The sequence below is a fragment of the Zeus faber genome, assembly GCF_960531495.2.
Source record: "Zeus faber genome assembly, chromosome: 9".
NCBI lineage: Eukaryota > Metazoa > Chordata > Actinopteri > Zeiformes > Zeidae > Zeus > Zeus faber.
Window position 1 is genome coordinate 19,624,389 of NC_137197.1, and position 13,153 is coordinate 19,637,541.

General features: G+C 41.9%; 1 protein-coding gene across 1 annotated transcript in view; it reads right to left on the reverse strand.

Annotated features, from left to right (window-relative positions):
• Positions 1 to 525: 525 nt before the first annotated feature.
• LOC307234817 (CD166 antigen homolog A-like) overlaps positions 526 to 13,153 on the reverse strand; it is a 29,751-nt gene continuing 17,123 nt past the window's right edge. Inside the window, exons 2-15 of the mRNA XM_080006680.1 lie at positions 12,952 to 13,058; positions 12,275 to 12,491; positions 12,094 to 12,158; positions 11,211 to 11,298; positions 9,482 to 9,655; positions 8,505 to 8,629; positions 7,810 to 7,942; positions 7,002 to 7,117; positions 6,783 to 6,909; positions 6,518 to 6,639; positions 3,916 to 4,048; positions 3,319 to 3,348; positions 2,805 to 2,916; positions 526 to 2,518 (exon numbers count right to left, since the gene is read on the reverse strand). Of these exons, the coding sequence (XP_079862806.1) occupies positions 2,416 to 2,518; positions 2,805 to 2,916; positions 3,319 to 3,348; positions 3,916 to 4,048; positions 6,518 to 6,639; positions 6,783 to 6,909; positions 7,002 to 7,117; positions 7,810 to 7,942; positions 8,505 to 8,629; positions 9,482 to 9,655; positions 11,211 to 11,298; positions 12,094 to 12,158; positions 12,275 to 12,491; positions 12,952 to 13,058 (1,652 nt within the window). The 3' untranslated portion in view covers positions 526 to 2,415. The remainder of the gene's footprint in view (positions 2,519 to 2,804; positions 2,917 to 3,318; positions 3,349 to 3,915; positions 4,049 to 6,517; positions 6,640 to 6,782; positions 6,910 to 7,001; positions 7,118 to 7,809; positions 7,943 to 8,504; positions 8,630 to 9,481; positions 9,656 to 11,210; positions 11,299 to 12,093; positions 12,159 to 12,274; positions 12,492 to 12,951; positions 13,059 to 13,153) is intronic.

Sequence of the window (13,153 nt, forward strand, 5' to 3'; positions counted from 1 at the left end):
CCACCCACATACACTCTTAATCTAGAGGAAAGTATATTATTTAATGTAATCATTACAAATGAATTTGTAATCTAGTTATTAATTCTGTAATCTAGAATTATTATTATCATTATTATTATTATTATTATAGAATTATATAATTATAAGTCAAACTTTCTTATATATATATATATATATATATATATATATATATATATATAGTATATATTATATATATAAAATCATATATCTCCACATCTCATGCATGAAAAATTCATTATCCTGATTATTTCATACAAAACATATTCAGCTTTTAAATCTTCTGCCTATTCATAACCACTACTCTGTTTTATTTTAATTTTAACACATAATAGTTGCGCAATTCCACCTTCCACTCTCAATGAATATAGTGGAAAAGAAAAGAAAAACAGTCTGCGACATCCGAAGTGAAGCTGAAGATGAATATTCTTTAGGGTGACTTTTTGAAATGTACACTTTATTTTAAACAAAAGTACAAAAAACAAATGTCAGACATTTACAATACTTGCATGGCAATGTTAACTTTCTTTGGTCATACATCCAATTTGATAGTTTAACACAATGTAGGAAAGGTACAGCAGCTTGACGTTCCAGGATCTCACGCGTTGAATCTAGCATTCAACCAGACGCTGAGCAGCTGACAGATGACTCTCCCGTGAAGTCTGCAAGTAATTGTTTTTCAACTTATTGACCTAAGACATGAGTTGTGTCACAAATAACCTTGAACAACATAAAACTAACCTTGAATATTCTTGAGTCTAACCTTGAACAATATAAATAGCAAAAAAAAAAAAAAAAAAGAAGGAAAAAAGGAATTACATACTTCACAATGATATCTACACCTGATACATGTCAGATCACTACAGATTCAGTAATAGATGCTAACTCATAACCCTGACGAAAAATTCTTTTTTTTTTTTTTTTTTTTTTAAGGATGGGTCTCTTCCTCATTCTACACAAATTCAACATTAAAACACAAACCCTAGTGCACTTTACAAACTGAAATAATTACAGGTAGATTTTCAAAGGAAGGCAAGTTTTATTATTATAATTATTATTATCATTATTATTTTTTAATTATTATTATTATTATTATTATTATTATTATTATTATGACTATTGTGACAATTTTTAAACAAATTCCCTTTTCTGCTCCGGCGAAATTGCGAGAGAAAAGGGGGGAAAAGGAGAAACAATTCATAAATTTGGGAATTTGTTAAACTCTGGACACATCCCACGATGCACTGGGAGCTGAGCATTTCTCCAAAACAGTAGCCATTGCTAAGCCTGGTAGATTTAAGAAAGAAAAAAAACAAACCAAAAAAAAACTCAACTTCTGTTCTCAACTGCAGTTCAGGGAGTTAAGTTTCAAGACAGGACAAAGAATGAAAAGCTTAAATTCATGGCTCAATTCAATAACTTATTTTTATTATTATTTGTCTTTTTTTTTTCTCAATTTCCAAAATCTACCTGTTTGTGTGATAGAGTGGCAGTAGTGTCAGATCTAAAATGTGACTGAAGAATGAATGGAGTGGGTACAATATTTTTCCTGATACATTGTCAATATGCAAAGACAGATTGGGAAAAAAAATAATAATAATAACAAAAAGGACATAGTGTCACATCGCCGAAAGTTAGCGACACCTCAGGGGCATATTCCATACAAACCCGTAAATCATGTTTGAGTGTCAGCACCGTGCGCCGAGTTTATCTGCATAACTTTCAATTCCATCTCATCTTTCGATGTGTTTTATGTCCGGAGAGTGAAAATGAAATGAAAAATGAATACAGGCGAGCGTGTCGTGAACAATGACGTTAAGCGGGTAGCTATGGCAACCGTTCCTTTAACCCTTCCGTCGCCGCGAGGATCGAAGCGATCGAAACGGCCGCCGGCGTCCTAAACCTCCCCACGTCAAAGGCAACTGGATCAGTAGTAGCAACAAAAGCAAACTTTATTGTATTTACAACAATTCCACGTCCAAATCCCTTCTTTCCGTTCCAAATCAACAACAAAAACAAACGTAACAACAGGCGTGTATCAGTAGTGCAGAAAGCGGTATATGCATGTATCGTACAGTCCCTTCATTTTTTATCAGAGAAGGAGAGATTATCCAAATCCGACGGGGCTTGATCCAAATAGTGTGTGGTGGGCGACCTCGCCCCCCGCCCCCCAAAACGACGGAGGTGAACAAAAATGTGCAAGAGTTCCTTGTATCCACGTTGCCACTAAAGGGGAATGAGCGGCGTCAAGCACCATGGTCGGAATATTCTTTTTCAGAGATTACAATAATCACAGTGTGTGACGCGCCATTGCCCGGAGGATTTTTTTGGGATGTGTGAAATGTGCACTTTGATAATTCTACCTTTTCACATTCTCACTGGATGACTGGGCTTTCTCTACACCTCGGCCTTCTGGCTGTTCTCCTCCGATTTTTCCTCCAGCTTCTTCTCCTCCTCGGAGGATCCGTTCTCTTTTTCGCCCGTCTTCCAGGTTCCTTGCCTTTTTTTTTTTTAAGAATAAGACGTTGTTATTTTGTGCAAATGCTTCATTTTTAGCGTAAAATACACTGTCTGCCATTGGAAATTACTTTCATAGGATATCCTTTTATATTTAGAATTATGTTCATTTCAGCTTTCCAGGTATATTTATCGCATTTTTATTATAAAATTATCTTTTAAGGTTATTTATTATCTTATAAGGTAAGGGTTAGGGATTGTGATAAAAATTAAAAAAACATGTGACTGGGAGAGCCATATGCGGAAAGGTTTTTTTTTGATTTCCTTACTTTGATTTCTTCATGTACACCCAGTAGGCGACGCCTATGACCACGGTAGCAACGACAAGGCCGACCACGACTCCAACCACCAACTTAGTTTGATCGTTATCATCCGACTGGTCTGTAAAGAGGGGAAAAAAGAGAAAAAAGAAAGATTAGAAAAGAGGGTTAAATGCAAACAAGGCAACCCTGTTAACGCGTCATTATTGGCGGTGAAAAGGTGCTGCATTGATGAATGGACAGAGCCATGCTGTAAATGGTTATGTTTTAAATAGTTATTCAAGGCACATGGTCAGAAATGTTCATTTATGGCTGGGTTTTTTTTGTCAGGATTTTGTCAGGATGCTGGTAGCTCCGTTCCTCCCCCTGTGTGAGGACAACTCTTATACCAGCAGAAAATGACTAATTCTGATTCTAAAATGGGGCTTACTTTTTAAAGAATATCGTGTATTTTCCATTGTCCCCACTCAAGCCCACCCCCTCTTTTTCCCTCATTACAGGCAAGAAAACGTCTACGACTTACCTCGTTTATCCACTCTCACCTCCTCAAATACTGAAATCAGATATAAAATAATATTAACGTCCAAACGAAACGACAAAGTTGGTGGCCAACAAAAAAAAAAAAAAAAAAAAAAAAGGGAAAATCGTCTGACACGCTACGTGTCTAAACAATGTACACACTAGTTGTCCATGCAGATCGAATAGATCAATAAATCAAAATAAATCAACTCAGAAAAGAGAAAGGATGGAGACCAGCATCCCGACATACACAGAAAAAAGTGAAAGGAGGGCGGCGAAAAACGTTTGCGTCTCAAACACCGGATGAAAAAACGAGAACAAGATGGACAGAGACGTCGTTCTATTTGTGCTGGAATAGTGAGGAGCGGGACCCGCCGCCGAGTCGAGTGCATGCACGGAGCGGTGTGTCACTTGAAGGAGCAGCTGTTTGGGCGGTGGAGAGTGGACGGTCATGCAGAAGGCGAGTTACCGAGCGGAGAGCGAGAGAGCGAGAGAGAGAGAGAGAGAGAAAACCAAATCCACGATGGAGGGCGAGGAAGGTGGGACAGAGGAGGGTGGTGGGGGGCGTGGTCCCCGCTCCCTGCTCCCGCTCCGTACTTACAGGAGGAGACGTTGATGAGGCTGCTGACCTGGCCCAGCTCGTTGGACACCATGCACGACACGCTGAGGTTGGCGGTCGGCACCACGGTGATCCTGTGGCTGATCCTCCCGTTGGTGAAGGGGCTCTCCTCCAGCTGGGGGGTGGGAGAGGCGTTAAGCCGCTTTACACCGAATCCGACAAACGACACTGCGACCAGAAGCGACGTCGGTCACGATTTTTTGTTATTGGAATTGGGCTTAAAATTAAGTAAATAAGTCACGTATATAGAACAATGACGTTATTAACGTTAACGTGGGAGGTCACCATATTCACTATGAATACATCTCTTTTTATCGAAGTGATGTACAGTACATTTTACAGGATATATGTTTTCTTTTTTTTGGTTCACACGTTGCAAACAAGTAAGCTCAGCGAACTACTCGCTGATGTTCCGGAAAAAAAAGAAAAACGATCTCCCATTTTCCCTGACGTATTTTCTGATGCGAAACCTGGATGCGGTTCATTCGACGGCCAACGCGGTGTGAAGCGGGCCTCATAATTGATGCGTTAAATTCAACGCTCAAATCGCCTTTTAAATTCATGATCTGAGCCCTCTGCTTCTATTTCATCCGCCGAGGCACTTTGTAAACTGGGCTTTAAAAGGTGCTACATAAATAAAGCTATTATTGTTAATTTTATTATAAATAAATAAAGAGAAACACTTTTAAATCAAACCATTAAGTCAGTATTGCGCCGTATTCCTGCTTCCTCTAACTCGTCTCCACAGAAAGAGGGAACATTGAGTGAAACCCTCGACTACACTTCATCCAAAATTGTTCCAACCCCTGCACTGGGGTCTATCCAGAGGTGGGGCTGTACTACCAACACCCAGCACTAGGGGGTGGTGTGGGACCGACAGACTGAGGCTGCAGCTCCTGGGACAAAGACACTGCCCCCACCACACCCACCCCAACCACCCCACCCGGAGGAAAAGCCCAGACACAAAGACTACCTGCTACACCCTGTCTCCATCCTTTGAACACGCAGGACTGTGCGTCTGCGCTGTCAAAAACACATTTCCGATTTCACATTGAAGGTTTGTGTTTACAACCTCCGTGCACTGGCACTCCAGTGTGGAATCGGGCGATGGAGTGGGAATAAACTTTTAAGTAACCTGTTAATTTATCACCAATCTAATGTTATTGAAATAGTTTTTTGCTATTTGTGCATATTACAGACAGTGATAATACACAGCATTGAGATGATTGTAAGTTGATGTATCAATGTCTTTGTAACAATGCACGTTGCGGTGGACACGCCCATATGAATTCAATAGGCTGCAACATCATCCTCATCGTGCAGCTATGCAAGTTCCAAACAGGTGCAACACGAAAAGCAGAGGATCTGTCGCCGCTCAACGCACCGACCAAACGATCCCAAAATAAACAAAGGGGTATTCAACGGATCCACAGCTGGTCTTCCGCTCAATGGTCTCCCAATTCAATGCAAAATCAAGTAAAACAAAGAAGGGAAGATGCGTGTCCCCCCCGTAATGACTTCACAGGGACCCCTGGTTTCCTGTCGCCCGGGCAACGGGTGAAACGAGTCGGAATGGGCTTCCTTCCTTCCTTCCTTCCTTCCGTCCTCGGGTCACACCCTTACACCTGTCGTACGTGTTTTAAGTTCCAGCGCTTCGGATAGAAACCCGCTGCAAACCGCCGAGCTAAACAAACCACGAGAGGCAAATCTGTGACAACCGAGTGATCGTTTGCATCCAAAAATAATCCATGCTTTGAACAGTACCTTTTGAACAGTACATACAGTGTATTTCCTGTTTTTACTTTTATTCTCTTATTCTACCACAATGCCACTGCTATTTTTTGGCCAATTAACTCCAATTCACATTTTTCTATGGATGGTGTATGTATGTGATGTATATCCTCACATACATGAAATATTAAATATGAATTATTCATGATTCATTATTATCTTTGTCACAATCTGATAACTGAGGATCTATTCTTAGGTTACATCTGAAGAGAGTTTTGATATATCTACTCATTTCGTCCTTAATAACTCTTTTTCTTGGCGACGTCCGTGGGGAAAGTAGAATTAAGGATCAGAGCAATTCAATCACATATCAAATATTTAAAAATCTGTTGTTTTTTTTTTGTCCATCGTCAGAGTTTATTGTCGCAGCCTATTTTTTCCCATTTTCATTTATTGTATTTTCTTCTTCTTCATTTCTTCTGTTTCTGTTTGTTTTGTTGGATATTGTTTCGATTTTTTCTCCCTTCCCATCAGTATGGGCAGTGGGAGGGAATGGGGTGATAGTCTGATATTGATTTAAAGCCCTTGTGTAGTAACTCTGATTCGAAATGACCTTGAATATTGATAAAAATATTATATATAATATATACTGTATATTATTGGTAATATATATAAAAACACAAAAATAATAAAATGATAATAACAACGTAAATGAATAAATAATAATGAAAAATAAAAGAATAATAATGAAAATATCAATAATAGAAATAAAAAATAAAAATGACGGAAAATATAAAAAATGATAAAAAAAACAAACAAAAAAAACTTTAAAGTACTAGATAACGATGCGTACCGAGGTTCCGTTGATGCTCCATGTGACCTGGGGTTTTGGGTATCCCTCGGCCTCGCAGATCAGGACTTTGTGCTGCCCGTCCTCGCCGCGCCGCTTGCTCAGCTTGGTGATGACCGGAGATCCTGCGGGAACATTTACCGTCTCTTCAACCACGCCCGTTCGGAAACAGTTATTCGACCTGTTCATATCATATATGGCGGCGATGGGGCTCCCTCCCACATCCCGTCGCTTTTCACGTCTACGTCCACGTCAGCGCATTTCTTACCGTGAACGGCGAGCTCAAAAGAGGCTTTTTGGCTGAGAGGCCCCATGGACACTTCGCACTCATAGCGACCGGAGTCCGAGAAGGTCAGGTTGTTGAATTTCGGCTGCTTCTCTAATTTGACGTTATCCTAAAAGAAATAGATAAAAAAAAAGATATATTAGATTTAATATAAATAATACATTTATATTGGAGTATTCGGCGTCTGGTGCTGATTCCTACCTTGGTCCAGGACACCTTGGCTTCTTCGGAGGCGTCGATCTGCAAATCCACGGCCAGGCTCTCGCCGGCGCTCTTTTTTGAGACTTTTTCGGAGGGAGTCAAAGTCACGTCCAGGTCTGAAAGAGAGGACGGCGGCGCTCACAAGACCGTCCAAAAGCCCTGACAATGTGTCGCGTAATCAAAACGACCCGAACTCCCTCAAAAAATAGCCCTGAGCTGACTTGAAAGCTGAGGTTATTGAGGTTGATAGAGTTGACAGAAAACACAAAGAAATCAACTTATTTGGACATTTTCATACACGGGGAATTAGTCGTGATTTGGATGGGTACGTTGCTGCACAGACAATTAGCATAAAAAAGAGTAACAGTCTTCAAAAAAGCAAATACAAACTAAATATTAATTGAAATGTACATATGCAAAAAATATACAAAAAATTGACAAATAAAAAATAAAATAGCCAAATTTACAACAGCCAGACTGACATAGTCTAAAAAACTATTTATGTAAAAACCTCCAAATAAAAGAAACACAGAAATACTGAAATATAGGAAAAGAAATGAAGAAAAAAAGACAATAAATGACAAACATTGCCAAATATACAAAAATATACAAGATATACAAAAAGCGATTTTCAGCACAGCATCAGTTAGATTCAGTTAAATGAAATAGAGGCAGAGTGACACATCTCCATCAAGACTTAGTGTTTTCACTTCGGCCACAGAACAGCACCACAGAGCCACCGACGATAAACAGATGAGGAGTCTATGATGACAGTTGTTTTTTTTTTTACTTTATAAATTACACTTACAGCTGACGGTGACGTTGGCGGAGGCCTCCATCCCGGAGGCGTCCACCAGGGAGCACTTGTATTCTCCGGTGGCGTCGCGCGTGACGTCGCTTATGGTGTACGAGTCCGAGTTCTCCACCTTCACCACCTCCCCCTTTGAAGGCACGGACAAAGAATATTCTGAGATCACCGGTTCGACTGCGCCCGAAATTTACCGGGTGTCGAGCGAAAAGTCGGAGCGTGGAGAAAAAGGTGGGCGTCGCACACATGTTTGAAAATGTCGACTTTGCTGCAAAAAACACAGATAAGTTGCATGCGACTGCCATCTCGCGGGCAGGAACATCTAATACAAGACATTTGTTTAATTTGCATGGAGGTCAAGAGGCCATGTGGCGGCCATTTTGTCAGGACTTTCAGAACTCTTTTGACGATTTTGCACAGCGAGTCGTCCAAGGAATCGAACGTAGTTGGTTCGATGGGAACAACAACAACAATAATAATAATAATAATAATAATAATAATAATGACAATAAAAAAATATATATATACATATATAATAATAATAATAATAATAATAATAATAATAATAATAATAATAATAATAATAATGACAATAATAAAAAAAGATATATACATATATAATAATAATAATAATAATAATAATAATAATAATAATAATAATAATAATAATAATAATAATAAAGACTTCTTTTTACCTTAACGTGGAAGTTGAAGCTGGTCGGAGCCGGGCTGCCATCGGCGACGCACTTCAGAGTGACGTTATCCCCTTCGACCAGAGGACCCTGGTGAATAACCCTTAGAGCGATGTTCTCCGTGGGGTCTGCAGAGAAGACGGTGGAACAATGGAGCGGTGGAGTGAGGGAAAAAGAAGGGAAAAGGATTTTTTTTTGAAAGAAGAGGATTTAGGGTAGAGGGGGTGGAGAGCGGAGCCCAGAGGGGAAATGGCCCCAGGCAAAGCCAAGCAAAGCAGAAGCATGGATAAAACATTGTTTTAATGAAAGCACAATTAAAAACATAGGGCTGAAGTGAATTCTGTTGAAGACCTTTTGAAGAGGAATTTCAATGAACTTTAAGGCAGATTTTTGGATAAATAATTTCTCTCTTATTCAATAAAGTATGAAGCGAAGTACAATATATTTGGTACCGGGCAGAGGTAAGTACCAGGTAGAAACAGGGCGGGGGTGGAACTACACAATTCTATGAAATGTTCTTGTAACAGTCAGGTGGAAAGTTAAGTAATTGGGAAGTGGAATAAATCTGACCATTGCTTTCTTCCGAGTTAATGACACCGATTTTAGAAGGGCAGAAGGGTATCGTCTTAGGTTCATCTACAACAGGTGAGTATGAAGGTAAATATGAGGGTTTTATAACATCAGACACGTTAACGCTGATGCGGACCAACTTGACTAATTTTGACTAAAAATAAATATATGCATTAATAAAATCAGACCAACCGCTGTTCACGTCATCAACTCAAATTGAAGACGTTTCTTTTAGACTATTCCTAAGGCCCAGCTGAGAGTGTCCATTTCATCAGCCGCCGAGTCACGCTATGTTTTGTCTTTGGGGGCTGCGGGGACAAAGCAGCGCGGTGGAAAACAACGTTCCCCTCCCTCTTTTTTTCGGAGGGTGGGGGTGGGGGCGGGAGGGGCGGCTGTGTGCGGGTACTTACAGGTGATTTTGAAGGTGACGGGAGGGGACACTTGTTCGGGGCCCACGGCGGGGTGAGTGCCGCAGGTGAACTGGGCGCCCAGATCCCCTTTCTCGGCAGAGTACTGCAGCGTGGAGACGGTGGTGGAGAGGCCGGTAATGGGTTCCACCTGCACCGAGGCATGGATAACAACCCCTAGGAGGAGTAGGAGGAGGAGGAGGAAGGAGGAGGGCGAGGAGGAGGAAGAGGACGATGGAGGTGGTAGGAGGAGGAGGAGGAGCGAGGAGGAGGAGGAGGAGGAGGAGGAGGAAGGGGGAGGTAAGAGGAGGGGGAGGAGGAGGACGAGGGGAGGAGTACGGAGGAGGAGGGAGAAGGAGGAGGAGGAAGGGGGAGGTAAGAGGAGGAGGAAGAGGAGGAAGGAGGTGGTAGGAGGAGGATGAGGAGTACGGAGGAGGAGGAGGAGGAGGAGGAGGAGGAAGGAGAAGGATGAGGAGTACGGAGGAGGAGGAGGAGGAGGAAGGGGGAGGTAAGAGTAGAAGGACGAAGGGGGAGGTAAGAGGTGGAGGAGGTGGAGGAGGAGGTGGAGGAGGAAGGAGAAAAAAAATAAAAATCAACAACCGGTTTCACAGGGAAACATGGAAACAATGGCGGCGACAAGCCGACGTGAGAGGACTGGTGAATAAATCCCTGGAACTCCACGGCAGAACCCAGTGACACACCCCAAGGTGGAAACAAATACAAATCCCTCCGTCCTCTCACGGCCACGCCCATCAGACAACAACAATATATTGTTAACGTCTTAGGTTCAGTCCACTTGGCAACTTCCATCATCTTCTAGTTTAGTGTTTTTGTTTATGTACCACAACAACTTTCCTTGTTCATTTTCATTGGTTTTTGTCACTTTTTAGCTTTATATTTATTGTTTATCAACTTGTTTATGGAATATTGCTATATTTATGTTTTACTTTACAGTTGATTGTTAGGGTTATTATTGGGTGTTAGGTTAATTGTTAATTGCATGTTCGTATATTGTATATTGAATAATAGATTTTTTACCTTGGATTTTAGGTTTATGCTTCATTCTGTTTTACTGATTAAAGACTTTCCATTATCACCCTGCCATGTTTGTATTGTGTGCAGTTAAATGTCAGTTTTATTCACTTTTTTCCCATTTTGCCACTTTTCCTTATCGTATTTGTATTTTCATAATTTAATTCTATTGTTTGTTATTTTTTTGCCTATTGTTTTTAATGTGAGCTGCTGCGGCATGAATAAAGTATCTCTATCTATCTATCTATCTATCTATCTATCTATCTATCTATCTATCTATCTATCTATCTATCTATCTATCTATCTATCTATCTATCTATCTATCTGTCTGTGTGTCTGTCAGTCTGTCTATCTATCTGTCCGTCTGTCTGTCTATCTATCTATCTATCTATCTATCTATCTATCTATCGATCTATCTATCTAGCTTTCTATCTGTCTGGCTCTCTGTCTGTCTGTCTATCTATCTATCTGTCTGTCTATCTATCTATCTATCTATCTATCTATCTATCTATCTATCTATCTATCTATCTATCTATCTATCTATCTATCTATCTATCTATCTATCTATCTATCTATCTATCTATCTATCTATCTATCTATCTATCTATCTATCTATCTTTCTGTCTGTCTGTCTGTCTGTCTGTCTGTCTGTCTGTCTGTCTGTCTGTCTGTCTGTCTATGTATCTATCCAGACACACACCTTTTCCATCCTCCACCAGAAGTTTCTTGTTCTTGTACCAGCTGATGTTTGCAGCCGGGCTGGCGGCTCTGGCGCTGCACTGCCCGACCTGCCGAAAACCAAAAAAAAAGGACAGCAATTAAAAAGCAGCAATGCAATGTTTTTGAGATGGCACAAAGCCAATTTCTAGGATTTGAAAAAAGCCAAACAGAGAGAAAAACCCGGAGTTAGAGATGAAGTGTGAAAGGGTTCAGATTTCTGTGGTTTATTTTCAGACGTGGACTCGAGGCTTCATCCTTTGGGGGATTGATGGGGGTGGTGGGGGTGGTGTATTACGTTGGCTTTTATTCCCAGAAAAATGGGTTATTTTAGCTCTGGGCTGGAGCCTCTTCATTGGTCACACATGTACACGCAAATTGAGTTTTATATTATGGCTCCTCGGGAGTTTCTAAACAGCGGTGTTTGCTGAGTGTATTGCAGATATATATATATATTAGGAGAACCACTGTTCTAACCATTCCAGTATAAAATTGTAATATTTCTTTTTAATTGGCCAAATCAGTACTTTTTAGTGCCTCACCAGCAAATGACGACGCTGGTTTATTTTGCGAGCAATAGAGCGTGAAATGCCCAAAGCATTTCTAAAGCCTCCCTCTGATCCTTTGGGTCTTTTAATTGCAGCGGGGGGTGGGGCGGGTGGGGAGGAGGGTGGGGTTTCTGCTGCTTATTAATTCATGAGAATCACTTCAAAGAACTCATCACTCCTGTAGCACCTTCTCTGCTGCGCCTCCGGATAGGGTCGCTCAGCGGAGGACCCCCCCCCCCCACCCCCCCGGTAGTTAACTAACTACTTAAAATTGCGTACAGTAGGTATAAGCAATGTACATCGTCCGAAAAACCCCACCTTCATGGGTTTGCCGATCTCCAGCTCTTCGGCTTTTTCGGAGATTTCCAGATCTGACGGAGCCTCTGCAAAAAACAACAAACAAAAAAAAAAACAACAACAAAAATTGTGTGTTTCAGTAAACGATCCGTTATCGATATGGAGCGAACTGGACCCCTGTGGCGGGCGCGCCGGCACTCACTGTGGATCACGACGTTGACGGGGTACTCGGAGAGCGTGTTGGCGGCCACCACCATGCAGGTGAAGGTCTTCTGGTCGGCCAGCGAGGCGGCGGACAGCAGCAGGCTGTAGTTCTCCGCCATGCTCACGCGCCCCTTGTAGGCGTCGGTGGCGATGACGGTGGCGTTCTGGTCCTTCTGCTTCACCAACAGGTCTCCGGTGAGGCCCTCCGCTTTGTTCTGGGGGGAGAGAAGGGCCGTCCCGTCACATTTCGGCCGCCAAAACGAACGCGCGCCGTTTTTTTTTTTTGGTCGGGGCGCCGCGCGATTCGCCAAGGATTCGTTGCCAGTGAGTCTTTCGAATGACGTGAGGAGCCGTTCGCCCCGCGGATCGATAACCGCAGCCGGACATGCAGGCTGAACTGAGACTCGAAAAATGAAGGAATGACTGGGGATTAAACTGATGTGGAAAATGGGCGTGGTTCATATTGAATGTGACCGATTTCGACTTTGCATTCTGCCTAAATTAAATCATTTTCACAGGATAGATATGAGTCCTGCGAGAATTCCATTCACAGCTCAGAGCCGAGCCGACTCTTCCGAAAATGTAACTCGTCTTTTTTTGCACGGAATGTCCACAAAGAGCTCAACTTTCTGTTGCTCGTTCTTCAGCTTTGTCGGGGAGTCGCCCAAAACTTACATATTTCCATTTGGTGAGGAAGACCTCTTTGGGCATGGCGGATCCATTGTTGCACGGCACCTCCACGGTTTCCCCGAATATCCCGACGACGCTGTCCAAACCACTCGCTGGGAGAAGGAACAGACGGGGGAAAAGACAATTCAATTAGGTTTCCGCTGGAACCGCGGACGAGCTAAAACAGAACAGGAAGGCATCGAAAGCA